The sequence below is a fragment of the Candoia aspera genome, chromosome 7 (genome assembly GCF_035149785.1).
Source record: "Candoia aspera isolate rCanAsp1 chromosome 7, rCanAsp1.hap2, whole genome shotgun sequence".
In the NCBI taxonomy this organism is placed as follows: domain Eukaryota; kingdom Metazoa; phylum Chordata; class Lepidosauria; order Squamata; family Boidae; genus Candoia; species Candoia aspera.
In genome coordinates, this window is record NC_086159.1 from 68,840,106 (window position 1) to 68,862,557 (window position 22,452).

General features: G+C 38.1%; 1 protein-coding gene across 5 annotated transcripts in view; it reads left to right on the plus strand.

The window, feature by feature from the left end:
* The window catches only part of SRPK2 (SRSF protein kinase 2), a 113,845-nt gene that overhangs the window by 27,918 nt on the left and 63,475 nt on the right, over positions 1-22,452 (plus strand). Inside the window, exon 3 of one of the 5 annotated variants that reach the window (XM_063308016.1) lies at positions 8,735-8,798. The exons of the other annotated variants lie outside the window; for them this stretch is intronic. Within the exon in view, the coding sequence (XP_063164086.1) occupies positions 8,761-8,798 (38 nt within the window). The 5' untranslated portion in view covers positions 8,735-8,760. The remainder of the gene's footprint in view (positions 1-8,734; positions 8,799-22,452) is intronic. 5 annotated transcript variants of the gene reach the window in all.

The following is a 22,452-nucleotide window of genomic DNA, read 5'->3' on the forward strand; positions in this document are numbered from 1 at the left end:
GGACTACCTGTATTTTTATTTTCTGACTATAACAATATGGAGGGTTTATGTATGGATATGTTCATAATGTGTTGTTTCTCTACATTCTGGTTTAATGACCACAATAACATTGATGATGATAATGCTATCCTGGCCAGTGTGTGAAGCCATAGTGTGGTTTGTTTGTAGCTTAACATGTGTGAACACAACCATTTTGGTTTTGCAATCATGGTTTATTGTTTATAGTTTAGTATATCACGAGAATGCAGCCACTACATCCGTAGTAGAAAGATCTTGCCATCTCTCTAAATTGCTTTTCCTCTCTGAATGATGCAATCCTCTGTCCTTTCAGCAAGATGAGAAGAGTTTTAATGTTGTATATTATTTTTCCAGTGTTTACACATCTCTATTGAGTCTGATTTTTCTTTTCTAAACATAAAAGCTGTTGGCTGAGGGAGAAACTTGATATGAGATTAGGTGAGCAGATCCATTTGGTCCTGTCAAAATCTATGTTTAGAACATGGTGAGAAGCAGCCTGTACTTTTTCTGCTAAAATTTCTGTGCCTGTGGCTATTTATCAGGGCTGCATCATAATCCAGATTCAGAAAGGAGAAGGTGATTCAGAGTGCGCATGGCAATCCTTTAAGAAGCTTTGCGTTTTCTTCAGCTTCTATGGCAGAAGCCACATGATCCTAGGAAAATGCATTTGATTTAAGGATGATGTGACAGGTGCACTGTGTGCATCCCTGCATGCACCAAATCCCTTTTCCCTTTTGGAATTTGAATTGCAACAAAGCCCTACTGTTTATTCTGTTGGGGTTTAGTTTTCAGTCCCACTAAGGGGGGGAGCCTTGTGTGGCGCAGAGTGGTAGGCAGCTGTATTGCAACTGAAAACTCTCCCTGCGATGAGAGTTCAATCCCAGCAGAAGCTGGATTCTCAGGTAGCTGGCTCAGGTTGACCCATCCTTCCATCCTTCTGAGGTCGATAAATGAGTACCCAGCTTGCTGGAGAAGGTGACAACTGGGGAAGGCAATGGCAAACCACCCTGCTCTATAGTCTGCCAAGAAAACGTCGCAAAAGCGGCATCCCCCCAAAGGGTGAGACATGACTTGGTGCTTGCACAGGGGACCTTTCACCCACTAAGAGACAAACCAACCAGGTCAAGGAAGGATTTACATATGTCTGCTATAGGTCTGCTAGCAGACTTTAATACAGTGGATGCCATCTTGCTTGTAACCTGGCATGTTTTTGCTTCATGAAAAGGAATTTTTAACTCTTTTAACTAAGGGAAGTCTATCAAGAACTTACTAATCTTGCATGGAGTTTTTTTCTAGAGATTTTTTGGGTGGCTTGCAGTTGAAGAATTTGTTTAAAATATGCTATGGTCTGTAAATTGTGACTTGACTTGGTTTGATTATTGTACACATTATTGTATGCTATTAGTCAACAGTAATCTTGGATTCCACCACCACCTTTATTACTAAAATCAAGCCCCCTAAACTAACCTGACTTCATGGAAGCTATATCCATAATTTCTTCACATTCTGTACCAAATATAAATATAGATATATAGTGTAATATAATGTACAAAAAGTATGTAGCTACTGTTTAAAAGGTCTAGAACACTGTATTTCTAAGCCAACTTTCTGGACTAAGTCTACTCAAGGTGATGAACAGTATTATGACCAGAAAAATGATGCATCGTGTTGTATATTATGGAAGAAACGAATTATCTAGATCTGTTTCAGTCTGGTTTCAGTCTGGGATTTAGGACTGAGTCAGGCTTGGTTGCACTTATTGATGACTTGTGGCAGAGCTGGAATGGAGGTAGTGCATCCATAATTGTGTTCCTTGATCTCCCAGCGGCTTTCAACACTGTCGACCATGGTATCCTGAGCCAGTTCTGTGGACTGGGGATTAGGGGCACTGTTTTATGGTGGTTCTCTTCCTTTCCCTGGGGTTGGTTCCAGTCAGTGTTGGTTGGGTGGAGGACATAGCAAACTAAAACCAATCTTCAGTTTTTACAAAAGGCTTCTTGGCCTTTTGGCTAAGATCAGGTGTAGTGTTGGGTGGAAGAGATCTCTCTCCCTTGGCCCCTCCCATGTGCAGTGCCACAGGGTGCTATTCTTTCTCCCCTCTTTTTAAACATCTACAGGAAACCACTGGCGAGGTCATCTGCCAGTTTGGGGTTTGGTATCATCAGTATACTGATGATACCCAATTATATACAAAAGGTTCAGAATCCTGAGCCATTTTCCAGGCAGGCTTATCCAATATCCTAACCTAGTCCTTGGGAGAGAAAAACAAGTTTTTAAAGCCTTATGGAAGGCCAAGAGATTGGGACCATTCGAATCTCAGGGGCTTTACTGCTCCAAAGTGCTGTGACAGAAAAGGCATACCTTCTGGGTCTCATTAGATAGTATTATTTTGTGGAAGGGACCTGAAGGATACCCACCCTGTCAGATCTCATGAGATAGGCAGACATAATGGGAGATAGATCTGTGGATAACCCAGCCCTGTGCCATGAAGGGCTTTATAGATGATAACCAGCACTTTGAATTGGACCTCAAAACCAATAGGAAGCCAGTGCAGTTCACAGAGTAGTGGTATTACATGAACATATTGTGGTATGACTATAATTACCTATGCCACTGCAATCTGGACCAGTCGTAGTTTCTGGATGGTCATTAAGGGCATCCATGTAGAGCATGTTGCAGTAGTCCAAATGCCATTTGCTTTTCAAGAAGGAGAGTCCCAGAGTACTCTCAAATTGCATACTTCTGTGTGGGGGATGCAACCCTTCTGGAATTAAAGAAAGTCTCTAGATCAGCCTTTTTCTACTTTTTGACCCTGGAGGAACCCTTGAAATATTTTTCAGGCCTCAGGGAACCCCTGCACATTCAGGCTCAGATATAGGCCAGAAGTTACCAAATTATTATATTCTTTTCTTGGGTAGGCCTGTATTATAGGCATTCACAGTGTTCTTAAACTAAAAATAGAGAATGAAACTTGCCTCTTCAATGTGAAGTTGCCCAAATTTGAAATACTTTTTAAAAATGAGTTGTGATCTCCCAGGGAACCCCTAGTGACCTCTTATCAAACCTTAGGGTTCCACATAACCCTGGTTGAGAAACCCTGCTCTAGATCGAGGGGAGGGGTTAAACACAACCTTTTCAATAGGGTCTCACACCCAGTTATCTTCTGGGCGGTGCTTCTGATAACTACCAGGGTTTCTTGGATGACAATAGCCACTCTACTACCCCTGGTTTGCAGTTGTGGCTAATGCCACACTCAAAACATGATTGGGAGCATTTCCAAGAGGGTGATACCCTCTTCTATGCCCAACCAGGTTTTGGTTTTATGTGCTTGATCAGATCTCTCATCCACTGTCAAATCATGGAGGAGAGAGGCCTTATTACAGGCCGATATGGCATTCAATACCAGCAGCAGAAAGCCCCTGTTCCTAAACAATGGGTGGAGCAGATGTGTCATTTTTAATAGATAGATTTCCAGAAGCCTATCCAACAAGTCCTATTAATCCCTGTCTCCTGCCTTTTTGTAGGCAGAGAGGGAGAGGCAGAAGGAGGAAGGAACAATTTCATGTCGCAGGTCTTTAGCCTCAGATGCCTTAAGTCATGAAGTAGATCCCCTAGTTTTAATAGGAAAGGAAGGCATTATTTATAAATATATCTGATTTAGGTAAACCATGTTCTTCTGATTTGTCATTGGAGGTGATAGAAAAGAGTAGAGCACAAAAAGAGATGTATCCATGAATACAGGGCTCATTCGTGTAGTGCCAAGCCATAGCTAGTACATATTACAAGTGGATTGTCATTAATTAAGTATTGTCCCATCTTTGTCTTGATGGTGATGATCTCATTGGCTCTTCTGGCACTGATGCAAATGAAAGTCTCTCATTAGATTATTTGCTGCAAATCACTGTCTGACATACCTGTTATGAAATGTTGATCACAATTTCTAAATCTGTGTTGAAGTAGGTTTATACTTTTTATTTTCTATTTTAGTCATTTTGACACTGGGATGACTCATAGATCCAGTTGTAAAACTCTTCCATTGAGAAAAACATAAGATATCTGTGAAATTTAATCTGCTTTCATACATGTATTGTTCAAACTATGTAAAAATATTAGTATATGTTTTTGTTCTATGGTTCTGTGTCTCTTGGAGTTCTCATAATTTAACCTAGTGGGTAATACTGTTTTCTCAATATTTACCTTTCTAGGTGAGGGTTCTTATCTTCATTTGCTTGAAATAACAGGGATCCAGGCCACATTATACTATACATTGAAATATACAGTATTCATAGTATATAAGGTCAAACTATAGCCCTCTTCAGACATTCACTTAAACACGTGATGGTTTCAAATTGGACAGAGCCTTCCCAGTTATACCTCAGCCTTCACATTCTGCTGTGAGGCAGAATTAAAAATTAGCTCTGCACAATCCAGAGTCTACTAAAAGACAGCTATACTTGTACTGAAGCCAACATTAGTGTATACCTCCCAGTTGAATGTATGAAAGTTGGGGAGAGAAAGGGATGGGGCCTGAATGTGCACAATTTTTCATTTTGAGGTCTTCATGTATTCTTCAGGCTGCCACAATAGCAGTGTTATCACACTTTTCCAGCAAGAGTAAAGCATTACCTGGTAACATTTAGTGTTGGATTGTCTATTACCGATTCATCGCTTTCTCTCATGGTGGACCTATACCATTTTTGCTTAGCTTAACTTGGAGCTTGCAAATGAACAGTTTGTGATCTCTTCCACAGTCAGCAGCTGGTCATGCCTTTGATGTTATAATTGAGCTCTTCCACCTCCTTTTAGCAATAATATAGTCAATTAGATTTCTGTATATTCCATCTGGTGATGTCCATGTATAGAGGTGTTGTTTTGGTTATTTGAAGACAGTAGTAGCTATGACGAAATCACTGGATTGGCAGAATTTGTAAGTCTGTCTCCTGCAGCATTTTGGTTTCCTTAAGCCATACAATCCAACTACATTTTCCTCTTTAATGTTTCCAGCACTGGCATTCCAGTTTCCAATCACAAGCAACACATCTTGCTTAAGTGTTCTGTCAATTTCAAATTGAACTTGATCATAAAACTCATCAACCTCCTCTTCTGCCTTGGTCATTGATTGCATTGTAGTCAAGTACTGTTCTTGCTGTACCCTTCCTAACTATAAAAGCAGTGCCATTCCTTCTTTGCTTTTCATGTACTGAATAATTAACAGTGTGATTTTCTGATTGAAAGTGTCCAATCCCAGTCCATCTTAATTTGCTGATACCTAAGATGTCAATTTCTAGTAATTTCTTTTCATCTTTCACTGTGTTGAGCTTTCCCAAATTTATGCTTCTTATGTTCCATGTTCCTACTATAATTCTGTCTTTGCAGCTTCTGATTTTCTTTTTCTGCATGGGAGCATGAGTAACTAGATGTCCCAAAGCATGGGTGTCCAACCTTTTGGCTTCCTAGGGCCACATGGAATGAAGAGGAATTGTCTTGGGCCACACATAAAATATATAAGCCGGGTTTGGGTTTGTTGTTTATTCATTCAGTAGCTTCCAACTCTTCATGACTTCATGGACCAGCCCACGCTAGAGCTTCCTGTCGGTCATCGCCACCCCCAGCTCCCCCAAGGTCCGTCACCTCTAGAATATCATCCATCCAACTTGCCCTTGGTCAGCCCCCTCTTCCTTTTGCCTTCCACTTTCCCCAGCATCAACATCCTCTGCAGGGTATCCTGTCTTCTCATTATGTGGCCAAAGTACTTCAGTTTTGCCTTTTGCCTTTCAGTTTTGAAATACAAGCTGGACCGTGCCTTTTAATCCACCCCCAGACCCCCCACCTTCTCCTGCCCCCCTCCCCCACCAAACTCAGCAGCATCCCCAAAAAATGCTTGAACCCCTGCCTCCCGATGCACAGGACCGCAGCTCCCACTGTCCAGATGTAGCCCCCCTCATGCCCTGCAAGCCACGCAGCGGGCGAAGGCCGCCTCTCTCCAAGGACGGGCACATGGGGTGAGGCGGTGCAGTGCGGCGGGCGTGGGCTTGAGGGGCTGTCACTGCAGCCACCCTCTGCCGGCCTTTCTTTCCCTCCCCTGCTCCCACCGGGAAGCGGCTTCCTCTGCACTCCGCTCTCTCTGCCTCTTGTTTTCGCTTTCTGCCCGTTTTTCCTTCCCTCTTTTCTACCTCCTTTACTTTTTTTCTCCCACTTTTGGACCACGCTTGGCTCTTGCTCCCAAGCAGCGGTGGCGGGAGCAGCAATTCCAACAATAGGAGCTGGTGGTTAAAAAAAAATCACAAAATAATGTTACAAGTTTACTATTTCGGGGGGCCGCATTACTAGTCGTTCAGGGCCACATGCGGCCTGTGGGCCATGGGTTGGACACGCCTGTCCCAAAGGCTTTAATTTAGACATATCATAAACACCATTAGTACTCTGAAAGATCCTCAGCTCTTCCTCAGTAGCATGTTGAGTGCCATCTGACCTGAGGGGTCCAGCATCCAGGACTATACCGTCAATCATTTTACATTTTCTATCCATGTGGTTTTCTTGATTAAATTACAGGAGTGGTTTACCATTGACTTTTCCCTCCAGTATTAATTGATGCCTTTGCTAAAGTGATGATCTGCCTCCAGCATCTTCCTATGTTACTGCTGCCCAATATAGGTGCCTGCTTCTTTAGCTGGGCAGTTGGGATGACCTTCACGCCTTGGGTGAGCCTGCTGGGAATATATACTCTTGGCATATGTTCCCAACTTTATTTGCTCATCCCTCCCAGGAACACCCCCCACCACAATGACTTAGCACAGCAGGACTTGGGGAGGGGGTTCAGAATTGTTTGCCATGCCTTTTTTCTATGGCTGAGAGAGTGACTGGCCCAAGGTCATCCAGCTGGCTTCCTGTTTAAGGTGGGACTAGAACTCACGGTCTCCTGGTTTCTAGCCTGGTATACTACTATACCAAACTGGCTTTCTGTACCTAAGAATAAACCATATTTTATTTTTATTCTATTGCAGAATTCTTAATTCCAATTTAATACAGTGGAAGGTTTTGTAGCTCCAACCATATTAAATGGTTTAATTTATAAGACATAGATTTGGACATGCTGCAACCATGACCACTGGAGTTCATCAACTGAAAGTTGAGTGAATGACTTTTAAATTGAACCCAGGGGAAAGCTGGCAGGAATTACAGAGTTTCAGATTGGGTGAAGGTGAAAAAGTGTGCTAATAGGGAAGGATAGTGAAAAATGTCAGAGAGCCATAGAGTCAGAGATACAAAGACATTATGTGATTTTCTGTTTAAATGCTAAGTTAAGACGGGGATGCTTGAATGCTTGGTTTTCAAGCTATTATGACTGTTAGGTTTGATGGCTGTATGTTTCTAACCATCAGTTGCTTGGGAACATGAGTGAAAGAGTGCTATTTGTAAGTTCATGCACTGCTTGTGAGCTTCCTATTGATACCTGGTTGCGCACTGAACTGAATATTGGATAGACCTTTAGTCTAATCCAGCATAGTTACTCTTTTTTAAAATACATTTAACTTGGCAGGCTTCTGGGCATTATAAATACTTTGATAAGGTATCTTTATCAAAATGCTTAGAGTAGTATTTTGATTAAAATCTACCATGTCCAAGGGATCTTCCAGCATTTTTCATACAGGTGACCAATTAATCCTCTTTAGGAGCTTTTTTAAGCTATTTTTTCATCATCTTTTGGCTAAACTACACATACCATTCCATGCATATTATATTCCATACTATTCTTTTGTATTTTTAAACAGAAATACAAGGTTTGGGCTGAGATTGGGATCATGGATCCTCGGGAGGGTAATGAGCTATCCTTTTTTAAAACACTTGTGCTGTAGATATAATAAAGTTCCCTACTAGCTATTAATCAGAAGTTTCTGTTGAAATTCATGTGTAGTTGAAAGAAAGGTGGTGCATAAAACACAGAGTCACTCTTGGTTTGGAGGGGCGTATTGGGAGGAATAAACATCCATGCGTTAACATGATATCGTGACAGAGATTACTGATGGTGTGGCAGCTTCCCCTTCTGGCTTTTGGTGATTCTCTTCTTGTTAAATGTTGTTCAACCAGTTGGGGTTAAGCAAATACAATATGCCAGCCCAGCTATATTGTATGATGGTTGGGATCCTTAGGAGGGGAAAAAAAATGTGTGTGTGGTGGGGAGGGAAACATAAGGAATTTCCCTCTTTTCCTTTCATGTTACGGTGCCATTTGTAATATTAATTGGGAATGCTCTTGATTACCAATCTGGATACTAATGCATAAATACTTCAGTTGTAAGAAAATGACTCGAAAACCATTCATTTTGTGGAATCTCTCCTACAACTCTCTTGTAACCAATAGATTTCTTGCAGACTGGCTGGGTAACTTCATAAGCCGTAAGAGCTAGAATGTGCCTCAACATGCAGCCTGTTTTAAGAAGCATCTGGTAATCTCAGTTCAACCTCAGAAGGAGGAATCACCCCTCCGTGTAAAAGAAATGGTACTTCCTGCTTTCATAAACAGTCATGTGCATACTTAGCCAGGCCGATGCCTTGAGCTTTTTCTTTCACAGCCCCGTTGAATCTGTCTCTGCTGAAGTGCAGGGAATCTTGTGACCGTTTGGAACAAAGGGGATTAGGGAAGAATCTCTCTTTAATAAGGCATCAGAAATAAGGGCAGGCAGTCTTTGGTTGTGAATATTTTCTGATTTTTCCAGAAATCAAGCAGAAGATTGAGCTGCTGATGTCAGTTAACTCTGAGAAGTCGTCCTCTTCAGAAAGGTACGGCTGCATCTTCTGCATGAACAATTAATGGTGTGATATTGCTATCATGCAGCACAGAATATTTTTACTATCCAGTTTGCCTCTCTCTCTCTCTATATATATATATATATTGCATGTTTGCCTTTTAATGTCTTATCTTAATTGAACTTATATTTTGATTGAGCTATGATATTTGAAAAGGTTTTTACTTCATTTAAAAAAAAAGAAATGAAATTTAATCTGTGCAGCATGCAGAATCATAATACAGTATTATGGTACAAGTACATGTATATATGCTTATCCTGTTGCTGCAGTCGATGTGTCTTTGTGCTTGTGTGTTTTCCAGCAGCAAATCCATCTTGATTTTAAAATCCTGACTGAGGGACGTTTCATAGGGTTGTTGCAGATGCTGCTACTAAAGAAATAGGATTGTTCTTGGATTTGACCTAGCAGAAAATAGAATCTTTCAAAGCATTATGTGTGTTGCAAGGGAGTGTCCTTAGTAATAGCTTAGGAATTGCAAACCTATGAATTAGTCACATTCTGTGAGAGGGTTGAGATGCTGCTTCAAGTCTGAGCTAGGAAATGGAGCAGTCACTGCATGCAGTAATGGTTCATGCCTGCAGGTAAGGACCGAATTACTCAGGAGCATCTTAGAGCAATCACATTATCTGCCAATTTGCTTATAATCATACCCTTTTATGTTAATTTTACATTTATGTAATATGGTGACTTTTCTGCCAGAGCTAACAAGCAACCATCTTTTGCTTATGATTTTTGCTGTTAGAAATTATGGTAAATACGAATATATTTCATATGTAATATTATTACTGTTTGAAAATGCATGCATCGCTTTACATTTGACCCACAATTCTATGTTTTGTAGCCATGTCCTTTATAAGATACGATGGCATAATTTAAATGGACATAATATTAACTTCATAGCAGATATCCATCAAAATGTATAGTAGAGAATATAATCCAGTATATTAAAAATTTTAGCAAATTAGGAAGAGAGAAGGCACATAATTAAAAAAGGCATATCTACTGTATAATATGTAGAGCCTTAGAACAGGAGCAGTTTCACTGGATTTTAAGTGGAAAAAAATGGAGAAGAGTCATAAGAGGTGTCCTTTATTTTTCATTTTTCATTTTTTTTAAATGACAAAATAACACAGCACTAAGAAATAGATAAAACATGGTGTGTAGGGTGGGGTAGAGAAGCAAGACATTCGTGCTGTGTGTGAGTGTTTTCAAATGGTGCATTTCCAGAATTTGAGCAACCTATTACGAGGTTTAGTTCCTTTGCCATAGAAACAGAAAGCTCAGAATTAAAATGCTAATTTGGTTCGGTGATCTGTTTTTCCATCTCTGTTCTGGTTCTGTATAAGCTATAAATATTATGCCAATAAAATGGTGGTGATGGTGACGTGAGGAAGGAGACTAGAGATGAAAATAGCAAGGAAAAGAATGTCAACTGTGTTTTTAGGTTTTCTGTTAAGGAATGGCTCTCTTACTGGGATAAAGCCAATTTTATTTGCTGAATATATATATATATATATATATGGGATAACTTTGTCGCTAATATGCTCAGAAATATATTTTGACTCTGGATGAAAACTGGCAGCTAACTGGAATTAATCTGTCCCCTTGATTCATAAATGCCTATCTAACGATCAGGAAGAAGCAAATTTTAGGATAGACATTGCGCTAATGGAGCAATAAAAAATGTCTTTGATTTGGAGAGAGGGGAAGAGAAATAACAGGACATATCACAGCATGTAAGATAAATGTGTACTCTTGTGTTTTCTAAATGAGTGCTACCGTATGAGAAAGATAAAACTAGCCTGGAAATTATGGCTGTAATTACTGTGGAGGTTTAGGTTTTTTGTATAATTATATAAAGGTATATGCACTTTATAAAATTATAAAAACATACTACTTTACAAAATGTAGTGAATTGGAGAACTCTATTTTGTTAGTAGAAGTCCCCATCTACAGGGAGTTAATTGCATTTAAGAGCAGGTAACATTCAAATTAATGTATTTGCCTGCATAAATTATCATATTTTCTTTTGAATAGTTTTTGACATTGTACATTATTTAGGAAAAGTATGATTTTATTTTATTTTATTTAACTTCTAGGGGAGGACGTACACATTTTATTTTGTGTAAAATGGCCCATAATTCTGAAAACTGTGCACATTCACATGAAGATGTGGTGACTTTGTACACATGGACAGCATTAAGAATGGGTAGTATTTGTTCATCGGTGTAGGCCCAAATGTGGGAAAGCTAATAGAAAGCATTTTCAGAATATACTAGACTATATGCTTACTTGCATGATGCCAGTGTGTGCACAATCATTAATGTTTATGTGCACTTTATTTTAAACATGTTATGTGTATACTGTTGCAAGTTTATATAGTAATGCTTTTTTTTCTAGTACAAATTGCATCGTTAACCTACAAACATTAAGCAAAATCAAATAGAGTAGAAAATTAATTGTATGTATAAAAATACCAAATGTTTTTTTTTCATTACCTAAAGTAGTTGAACTGCATATCTGATTAGAAGTCCTGTTCAGGTAGTGTGTCTTCCATTTTATATTTTATGTTGTAATTTTTATTTTAAAATATTCTTATTGGGATATTTATATACTTAAAAGTATAACTTCAGTTCTTTTAAATTATGAAAAAAAATAAAACGACTTTTTGTGTGCCTGAAAACAGTTAAAGAAATACATATAATACTTCCTAATTGTCTGAGGTTTCAGTGCTATAGAATCAATTCATTATATGAATAGTTAATGTAATGAAATAAAGCATTTTCTTGTGAGAGAATACTTTCTGCCAAAGAATACAATCATAGTAACATTTTTCTTTAACTTTATTGCTTGTTAATCTGTAAAAGAAGAGAATAAGAGAATGAGATGATAGTATAGATTTCAGAATGAAATAAACCAGGAAATAACTAACATGTAGACAAAAAAGAAAAAGAAAAAAATCAAATACATATTAAAACAATTAAATATATGAGAGTATTCTTATTGTATATATGTTAAACCACAAATTAAATTTTGACTACGTTGAATCACAGTCAGATTTCCCATGGTCTTGTAGGAAGTTTATGTGTAGAAAACACACATTTTAAATCAGGTATACCAAAGTTTCTCCACTAGAGTAAAACAGTCTTAACTGCTGCCCATGCTTGATAAATCCAAAGTTCTTCATATTTGATAGATTCCAAATTCAGAATCATAGTCATGGTTGACCTTTATTTATTTTCCAGGGAGATTGAGTAATATCTTAGTCACCTAGTATACCTAAATAATTTGATTTTTATCTCTCTGTAGACTTTGCCAGATCTGATATTTTGTATACTGTTTACATTCCTTTATATTATATATTAATCATGATAAGAAAAAGTGGTTTGCTGATCACACTTTTTAGAAAAATACATGTATTGAGGCATATCTTTATATATTGTAGCGTTTAGCCAGTATGATGGTTTTCTTTCCTTCAGTCATATTATGGACTGTTTTCACACTATGTGCTAATTCATGTATTTCTAAGCGACGGAGGCAGGGTTCATACATCATGCTAAGCAAAAGCAAGCTTACTGTGATGTGGGGAATCCATCTTGTTACTTTTTTCTCTCTCAAAAATAGTTCAAATATATATTGCTTCATGAACTTGTTTTATATTCACATATATTCTACTAATAAACTCAAGTGTCAGCCGTGTCAAACTATGGAATGTGCTTAGAAAATGGGGAATCCCAGAACATCTTGTCCTCATGCAAAACCTATATACAGGTCAGGAAGACACAGTACAGACAGAATATGGCAAAACAGACTGATTCCAGATCAACAAAGGAGTAAGACAAGGCTTATACTCTTCCCTTATTTATTCAACCTATATGTTGAATATATATTAAGGGAAGCTGGATTGGAAGATGAGCGTGGTTTTAAAATTGGAGGAAGAAACATCCGTGACCTGTGCTCAGTTGTTGACAATACTCTGATAGCTGAAAATGTGAATGATCTGCAAGCTTTAGTAATGAAAATCAAGGAGCACAGTGAAAAAAAAAGGAACTAAGATTACATACAAAGAAGACCAAACCTATGACAGCAGGTGCAACAACCAGCCTTCAGATTGACAATAAATATATTGAAGTGGTGGATAGCTTCTGCATTTTAGGATGAGCTATCAACTGTAAAGGAACAAACATTTAAGAAATGTGCCACAGACCAGCACTTGGTAGAGTAGCCACCAAGGCCTTGGAAAAAATATTAAGATATTGGGATATATCTACACCTACAAAGATCAGAATCATGCAGGCATTGGTTTTGACACAATGGAAGCAAAAGTTGAACTTTGAAGAAGGAAGATAGAGTATTGATGCCTTTGAACTTTGAAGTTGGAGAAGACTCCTGCGAATGTCATGGACAGCCAAGAAAACAAACCAGTGGATCATTGAACAAATCAACCCAGACTTCTCACTCCAGGCACAAATGACCAGGTTTAGATTATCATGCTCTGGACACATTATGTGAAGACCCAGCTCTCAGGAGAAGTCTGTGATGCTGGGAAAGGTGGAAAGAAAGAGAAGAGGACAACCAGCAACAAGGTGGATAGACTCAGTCACAGCAGAGATGGGTGCACAATTGGAAGGCCTGAAGGACCAGGCTGGGGACAGAAATCTATTGATGGCATATAATAAAACCAATAAAAAGAGGTTGCCATCCATTTTAGGACAATGACCCTTATAGGGTCAACTCTGAGATTACAAAAATGCAGGTATAAAATGGTTAATAAAATCAGTAGGGCCTCAAAATTTGGTGAGTATGTATTTGCCAAACAGAGGACATTATAATAATTGTCATTTGGAATGTTTAATCTGTAAATAATTAATACAAATCGGCTGAGACACAATTGGTTTTTTTTTTTTTTTTTACTTTCTAGCAGTTATTTTTCATAAACCTTGATGTTTTGCAACATAGCACTTGATTTGTAAGGTAAAAGAAGAGGACATAACAAGCTGTACAGAAAAAGTATGCTCAGGGTGTTGCTTTGGAATACACTGATTATGATACGAATGTCCATATGTTCCAACTGACACTTGGAACTCCATTGTCAAGAATTGCGCTGTGCTTTACAAGTAGTGGAGATGAAATGGATGTTGTAGCATTTCTTATGCAAAAAGCTCTCCTGGGCTAGGTTCCTTCCAAAAGCAAAAAAGGTGTGGTACAATTAAATACATTAATTTGATTTCTACAATGAACCACTTCTGAGAGCAGGTCATACACATAAGCATTTTAAATCCAGCAATTGCAGATGTAATTTATTTGCATTAATTATTAGGGACCAATGATAGAGTTGTATGAATATGGCTATGACAAAAGAGATGCAAATGTAAACAAAGTTTTTAAATTTTTTAAATTTTAAGATTGTTGTGGTTTTCAAGTTGGCAGCTGATAGCTGGGGATGGAGGAGAAAATATTTTCACCCAAAGTTGCACCTCTGGAATTGATAAATTAACTGAAATGCAATTATTTTGAATCTAGCAGATTTTGATATATTAAGGAGAAACACACATGACATTCAGATAAAATTAGAGAAAAACATGCACAAAAATGTACTAGAAGAACATTGTTTCAAAAATATTTGCACACTAAAAGTGTGCAAAAAAGCAGGTATGAATATGCTTGGACTTGTTCTTTTTCCAGTTTTGCAAACTGATCCTAAAATAGTCTAGAGGAAACTTAGACCATGGAAATCAACTGATACTGACATTCACCCATTCTTGCCAATAGCTCAGCTTTTAGGACAGTACATTCTTTGTGACTATTACCCAGGCACTACAGCATGATATATTGCCACAACTCTCAGCTAGGCATCAGCAACTCCTTGATACATAATGTGGCCCTAGAGCAAAAGGTGTTTAGTAAATAATTCTGTATTTTAGATGTGTTCCCCAAAATCTTCCTGATTTTAAACTTGCTTCCTTGCTTGCTTTTGATGTCCTTTCACTTCCAGATTTTTTTTTTCTTCAATTTTTAGAGTAGATGATACAGGCACCTTTCCAAAACAGTTTTCTTGGCCTCATATTTCTTCATTCATAGCATTTTAATTTTTAGTGGCTTTTTGTTACTTTTGACTTTTGGGTTTCACATTAACAGTGCTGGAGAAATGATATGAAAAATATTTCCCTTTTTCCTCTTCTTTATGAAATGACAGAAATGCTATGATGTTTACATATGATCAGGCAGAGTTGCCATGTTCTAGGTCCCATCCATTAAGCAGTGTTACTTGATGGGACCTAGGAAATGTGTCTTCTTTGTCATAGCATCTGTCCTCTGGAACACCATCCCCACCTCAAATGTTTGGCCTCCACCTAGCCATCTTCAAGAGAGTTCTGAAAACCTAGCTCTTTCCCCAGGTGTTGGGTGGGGGCGGGGGGCAGGTGCTGCATGTTTGATTTTTTAATATTTGTTTTTCTTCCAGCATTTGAATAATTATTGGTCTTCATAAATTAAAGACCAAACTCCGCATTAGAAGTAGCACTATGAAAATGTTGGTTTCTAGTGTTTTACAGCTATTGATGAATTACTTGTATACCATAAGCAATATGGGCATACATTCAGTGTTGAAAATTAAATAGTTCTTTTCATAATTCCTTGGGAGTAAATTCTGCTGTACCTAAGGCAATTTAGTAGACACGCCTAGGATAGTATATAAGAACTTCCAGTCCTAGAGATATGATTTAATCTTGTCATTTTTTCCATGGTACTATTTTATCACAAACCATGGTTGTTATTTCATGTATAAAAATATTTGTTAGGAACTTTTAATTAATGTTTTACATAGATGTCTACCATTTTAATGTTTTTTAATATTTACATGTTATTTTCTAATGAGATTTACTTTTATTTTACAAAATGGAAATCTTACTGCAGAACTGACTATAGGTGAATTCTGAAAAGCATGTGGAGGTGGGATATTAGTGGGTTTAGTTGAAGCTAAGATGACAAAACATCTTAAGGAGACATTAATGGTTTTCCATTAATGGACTGTCATTTAGAATGACTGTTTTCATGAAGAGCTAATGTGCATATTGAATAAACCAGTATTTGGTAAAAATATATTGGGAGCCTTGAAAAAAATGGTCATGACTGCTTGGATGTTTGTGTTAGCTTAGAAGCAGAATTGACTGCAAAGTCAAGAGGGCCGTATGGAGATGATGAGGCTAAAAGGCAAAAATAAATAAAATCCCTAAATGGGCCCCCAGTACTTGGATCCAGGATCTAAAAATGTTGACAGTACTTGAATCATAGAGTATTGATAGGGTAGCAGGCAAAAAAAAAGGGGGGGAGTTGTTTTGTATGAGCTCCAATGAACTTATTTATTGATAGGAGTACATCCTTCCAGTGACACTACTTCCATATGTGAGGAGGTCCAGGGGCAGAAAGATAAAAGGATATTTTCTTTCCTCCCCCATTATATGGTAATAAAATATTCAACATCAGCAATGACAACCAACCAAGAATCTCCGCTCTCTTTTAATATATCTCATAATTACTCAGGACTTCAGTATCTTTGAGACTTGCTTGTCTGAAGCAGAAAAGAAATTCACAGAAGCTGTGGCAACTTTGGGCCTTTTCCAGTTAATCACAGGGCCAGCATGTGATACAGATCACAGTTTGATCTTTTATTTTGATCTAGAAGTATTCTATGAGCAAGGACTTGGACTTTCATTAAGATTGCATTTCAGTTCTATAGGGACAGTGGACATGTTAGGATAGTCTACCTGAAAAGGCTATTAGATTGAGTTGAATTTAGATTTGTGGTGATTCCATCTATGATTCTGTCAATGCCTTGAGTTCTAGAACAGAGAATTTGCTAGAGCAGTCAACACAATCAGTTTCAGCATCCTTTCTGTCCTCTTTCAAAAATGGGCTTGTGGTATATGGACAAATTGCAAGAGAAATAGCTAGAGCACAGATGGAGAAAGACTCAACTTGGATCCATTGGAGGGTGTATATTATGGCAAAATGTGCAGCAAAGAAGTTTGTTCTTGCATGCATTATAGCCACAAGGTCTTTGCCTGCTAAATTGTGTGGGATTTGAGGATCTGGCAGTCTGGATTCCTTTACTGATGTAGACTCAATTATAGAGTGCCTCAGAATATTATGAACAGTTCCCTTGATTCTTGCCCAACATAATTTGTTGTTGTTAGTGACAGTTAATACCATACATATCTCTTGGAGAGCAGGATGCCTCTTTGTTTATAGAAATCAATTACTAGACTGCTTCCTAAGAATCTTTGACTGAATCTTTCAGAGATGGGCAATTACAAACCTATATTTAACATTTCATTGTTGGATAAGGTCATTGACTGCTTTTCAACTGCAAGCAGTCCTGAAGGACAAATGATCTTCATCCAATCTGAACTGGCTTTAGAATGGGCAAGAGGTTGAAGCATTGTTTGACCCAATGGATTATTGTTTATGTTCTTTACTTAATCTCAGTGGTTTTCTGTACCACTAATGATACTATCCATCCTTATTGCTTGAAAGATTTGGGAAGAGGAAGTGTGTTTGGCAGTAGTTCCATTCCTATCTGTCAGGCAAGTTTCAGTTAGTGTTGCTTGAAGAAATTGAGTTATTATATAGTGTCCTCAGGGCTCTATTCTGTCTCCAGTATCTATATGAATCAGCAGAGAAAGGATCACCAGGTATTTTGGAGCTAGATGCTATCAGTATCCTGATGATGACATCCCAGTCTTTTTCTCTGTAACATCAAGAGGTAATCTTGTGGTTCCCCAGAATGCCTGCCTGCATTTGCTAATGAGTCGGTTGAGTGATAATAAATTGAAGCAGAATCCAGAGAGAATAGTGAAAGGTCACAATTCTAGTGTAGTGGTGAAGTTACACTTTCCCTGAAGGAACAAATAACACAGTTTCTATGTGCTTCTGGACCCAGATAGCTGGTATTTCAGAAAGAGGCAATGGCCAAGAGCTTTATCAGCTTTGGCATGCCAGTTATGCCCCTTTTGGGAAGAAAATGGCACAACAATTTGGCATGTACTGGCATATTCCAGGAGCTACTACTATAATGTGTTTTACTTATAGCTGTCTTTGCATCTTACTCTAGAAATTATGATTAGGACCTGTTCAACAAACAACTTGGTCTTTGCAAAGATTCAAAGAGACAGTTCACACGTCTGTTGTCTGCCAGTTTATTTCTGAATGACATATAAATTGTTGGTTATTTTTTGATATTGTATTTTTTTACTGTGGGAATCGGTCATTTTCTTCTTTGACCCTGGGCGCTCTTGGTTTTCTCTCTCTTCCTTGTTTAGCATGTAGTATGATGAAGAATATGGAATTCCTGAAAGCTTACTGTTCTGTGACATTTTAGTCGTTCCTAATAAATATATCGCCAAAGAGTGAGTTCTAGAATTTTACTCATTATTAAATAGTCCAAATTTCTGGGCTGACTTTGCATCGAGGCTCAAAATTAACCAAAGGAATCAGCTGCTGTCTTCTCAAGGATCAGCACATAGAACGTTTATCCCAGAACAGACAAACTTTTTTGGTTGATGCGGGGAGGCTTAATGGGTGTGCATTTATAATTTTGGCCCTTATTCAGCAATGCAGGTGAACAGAATTGAGATGGGAGACCATATGTGGCACTTAGCTCTCTGGTTGTTTCTCTTCCCCTTCTCTAGTAAGAAGACGAACTTTCTATCTTAATCTAAAAGGATTCTGCAGTTCTTTCAGTTCTTTCTTTACAGTTTGTAATATGCAGTATAAAAAATTCAAGAGACTATAAGTTTGAGAATGTTCTGAAGAAGGAAAAATAAAATGCTTTAGCCGCTGTAGGTCTTACAGCAAACTTTAATTTCTCAGCATTATTTTTGTCTCATAATAGTTTGATAATAGAACTCAGTTGCAGAAAGGCAGAAATTTTGGCAATTGCTTGAATTATGTTAAATTAGTTACTTGTGCATAATCTGTAAGCAGACTGATTAGTCAGGTTGTCTGGACACAGATGGGGATGCTGATCTCTGCTTGGTTTGGGTCACCTAGCCTTGGTCACTGTAAATAAGTGCAAAGGTGGCTCAGAGACTGTGGTGAATGTGGGGAAATTCCACTTCAGGAGGTCCAGATACTGAAAGGGTTAAAGGAAAATTAGTTGACCTGTCCATCCAAGTAATGGGTGGAGGCAAAAGAAGTCTGGGAAAATTAGATGCCGATCAGAAGACTGAAGGGTTTTATAAGAGTCTCCCTTTTGTCTTTTGGCATTTGTGTTTTCTCCTCCAAGGCCAGATCAAAGCAAATAATTGTGTTTTTATGGTTTTTAATTCTGTAAGCCACCTGGAATCACTGTGTATGAGTTGGGCGGCCTTATAAATTTGTATAATAAATAAAATAAAATAAAATAAAATAGTGGGAAAAGTACTCCTTCCCTGAGCCGGAACAGGGCCAGGTCTAGTAATTTGGACAGCAAGCTTGGATCAAATTCCTTTTTATTTTTTTGGACTGAATTCTGACTGTGTGAACTTCTGATGTGCTTGCATTGGAGTGAGATCATGGGGCTGAAGCAGCACTTACTGTTGTCCCTAAGTTGGTACAGGCTGAGGTTAACTTCATCAGGAAGTGGTTGTTCATTGTTTCTCCTTTTTTCTTTTCAATTTTCTTCTAGGTCTCTGACCTTGATACTTAAAATAAATTTTTTTAATTCTTAATTCTTAATTCAGAATTCAGGAAAGGGATCTAGTTTTTAGCACACCTTATGTGATGGGATGTGAGGGCGACCTTGTAGAACAGAGGGAAGAGATGCTGCCTAGGGAATGAGCAGATGAAAGGGAGTCCAGGAGAGGGTGACGGTCTAAACAAGAAACTTAGGAAGGACCCGCCCTGACCACTGAAGCGATAAATAGGGAGGGCGGGAGATTTGTCCTTTCCGACTTGCAAGATTCTGTTAATGTAGCCTTACAATAAAGCAGAATTAGTTTATCTAGTCGTGTTTCCTGTCTGGTTTACCTAGAAGGGCTGACACTTTACCAGGTAGGTGTAGAGATCCACAGAGATGACCTTGGAGAAACTAGGTGAAGATGATTACAATAATATGTACAAAAATATGCTTTAAGTTTGGGAAACAAAACATTAAGGAAAAGTTCAGAATGGCTCTGCTGTAACTCCTTGGCGTGTAAGTGGTGGGGGAAGGAAAAATGCAGTCAAGCTTTGAAAATTCTGTTACTATAGCTTATATCAATAAATGTAGTTCCAGTCAAATTTGTGGAATCTGTTTCCTGGTCTGGCTTACCTCGAAGGGCTGATAGTCAGGCCATTGAAGGAAGAGGGTTGTCACTTACCTCCTTCCTGGTGAATTGTGGGGAAGAGGGTTTCCTCATACTTAGTTGGCTGACCCCAGGAGTCGTGAGGAGGGTGTAGCAGGGTTGTGGAAGAAGGCTTTGGATATACCACATAAGAATCAGCAGGAGCCCAAGCCATCACATCCCAAGTGTCCATGTGTCTGCCTGACTACAAAGACTTAAGTAGAAAAGATGACAAAAGAGTCATTTTTCTTCATCTTTTAAGAAACATTCCCTAATAAACAAGCTACATGGCTACCAGAGCCTGTGTTTTTCCAAAGCTGCACCCTCTGAGCATTTTGTGGTCTACCTCTTCCAGGCAATTCATTAAAGCAAAACCAAAAGGAGCTACCCAAAATTGTTAGACCGGGAAGCTGATGCTAGGCACTCAGTGTGATAGTGCTCTATTATTGTCTCTGGTTCCAAAAGAAAGAAAAGGGGAAGCAAAATTCGTCCTAAAATATAACTTACTAGAGAGATTAGTGGCCTTGCATTCATAGGTGTTCCAGATGGGCAGTGATACAGAATATCTCTATCAAGCATGTATAACTTCATGTTGTAGTGAGGCTACTTATTGGAAATTTCATCATCTTCGCTGCAACAGTCACCACAGTCATTAAGCCCTGCTTATTTTGGTTTTAAGAATGCTTCATTGCAAAGAAGGAATTATTTATGGACGTTCTTATCTGGAGATTATTCTGACCAGGGTTACCATTTCTGAAAAGACTCAAGCAGCTATGCCACTGATATTGAACCACTCATACAGCTAGAATCCTTGATCAGCAGAGAAGAAGGAACACCTAAAAACAGCTCAAACTCTATATTTGAAATAAACTGTATTTCACAGTGATGTTTATAGATACCAGTTAACCAATTCTAATCAGCAAATTTCAGGTGATCAGGATTATTGGGATCAAAACACTTGAATCTTTCCTTCCTGATTCTAGAATATTCTGTTAAAAAGTCTTATTTTATTTTAAATGAAGGAATTGCTTAGTAATTGCTTAGTAATGTAAAGACAGAGCCAGGAACTAATTTAACAGAACTGGACAGAGAGATATTAACTAGTGAGGCCATCTTGAATGGAGGAGTGGCCATTCTGCATTGTCTGTTACAGTGTTTCTCAACCTCAGCAACTTTAAGATGTGTGGACTTCAACTCCCAGGATTCCCCAGCCAGCTGTGCTAGCTGGGGAATCCTGGGAGTTGAAGTCCACACATCTTAAAGTTGCTGAGGTTGAGAAACACTGGTCTATTAACTTAGAGCAAGTGTACACATTCAGGTTACTTTTTCATGCTGACTGAACAATATAAAAAGCTTACATAAATAATATAGGCAGTTTAAGTGATTTGTAAGCAAAGCTTAGATGAAAACACAAGAGAATGTTTCTCAGTGGATTCTGAATGAGCATTATATGAGCAAATTTTTTAAAAAAAATTCTTCTAGGTTCCTTTGCTTGCCTAGTCAAGAATAAGTGTATTTGTAAGCTGTTAAACCTTTAGAGCTTGCCTTATCTATCACCAGTTTTCCAAAAGCTTTTTTTTAATAGAAATATTGGAGTTTTGGATGAAAGACCATATGAAGAAGTCTTTCAAATCTTCTACTAAACTAGTTATATGATGGTCATTTTTCCTGATATACACTGTTGCTGAGATCCAGAGCATATGAAACGTATTAATAGCACAGTTCATTTAATGATAGCTAGCACATGTATTTTCTGACAAAGCAAACAAAGCAGCACTAATAGATTTTCCACAAATTTTACTTGCATTTTTTTCATTCAGAATCTGTTGGAAAGATCTTGCAATTTTGTCTAGATGCATCAGTATTTGATCCTCTAGTATAGGCACCTTGAACTCCTCAATTTTTTATAGTTAACCATAAGGGCTTTTAAAGGCAAATCTGTAAGAAGTATACTGATAGTATACTGATAATGTATACTAATGTCCCCTCTTTCACCAGTAGCAGAGAATCAGAATTCTGTCTTAAATTTACTGTAAGGACAAGTGGATCATGAACAGTTAAAAACTTTATTTAACAATAATATATGAATACATATTGTAGGATAAGTCTTTAAAGAGGTACATTTATTTATTGTATTTTATAATAATTGTGATGCTGTTGCTTTTATGAGATTTTAATGTTTACGTTTGGAGCTTGATTTTATTGTAAACCACCCAGAGTCCCTCTTTTGGGGGAGATGGGCGGTAGTTAAATTTGAATAATAATAAATAAGCAAAATTACTCCTCTGTTCCCAAGTATAGAATTAAATGTCATAAGGAGTTAG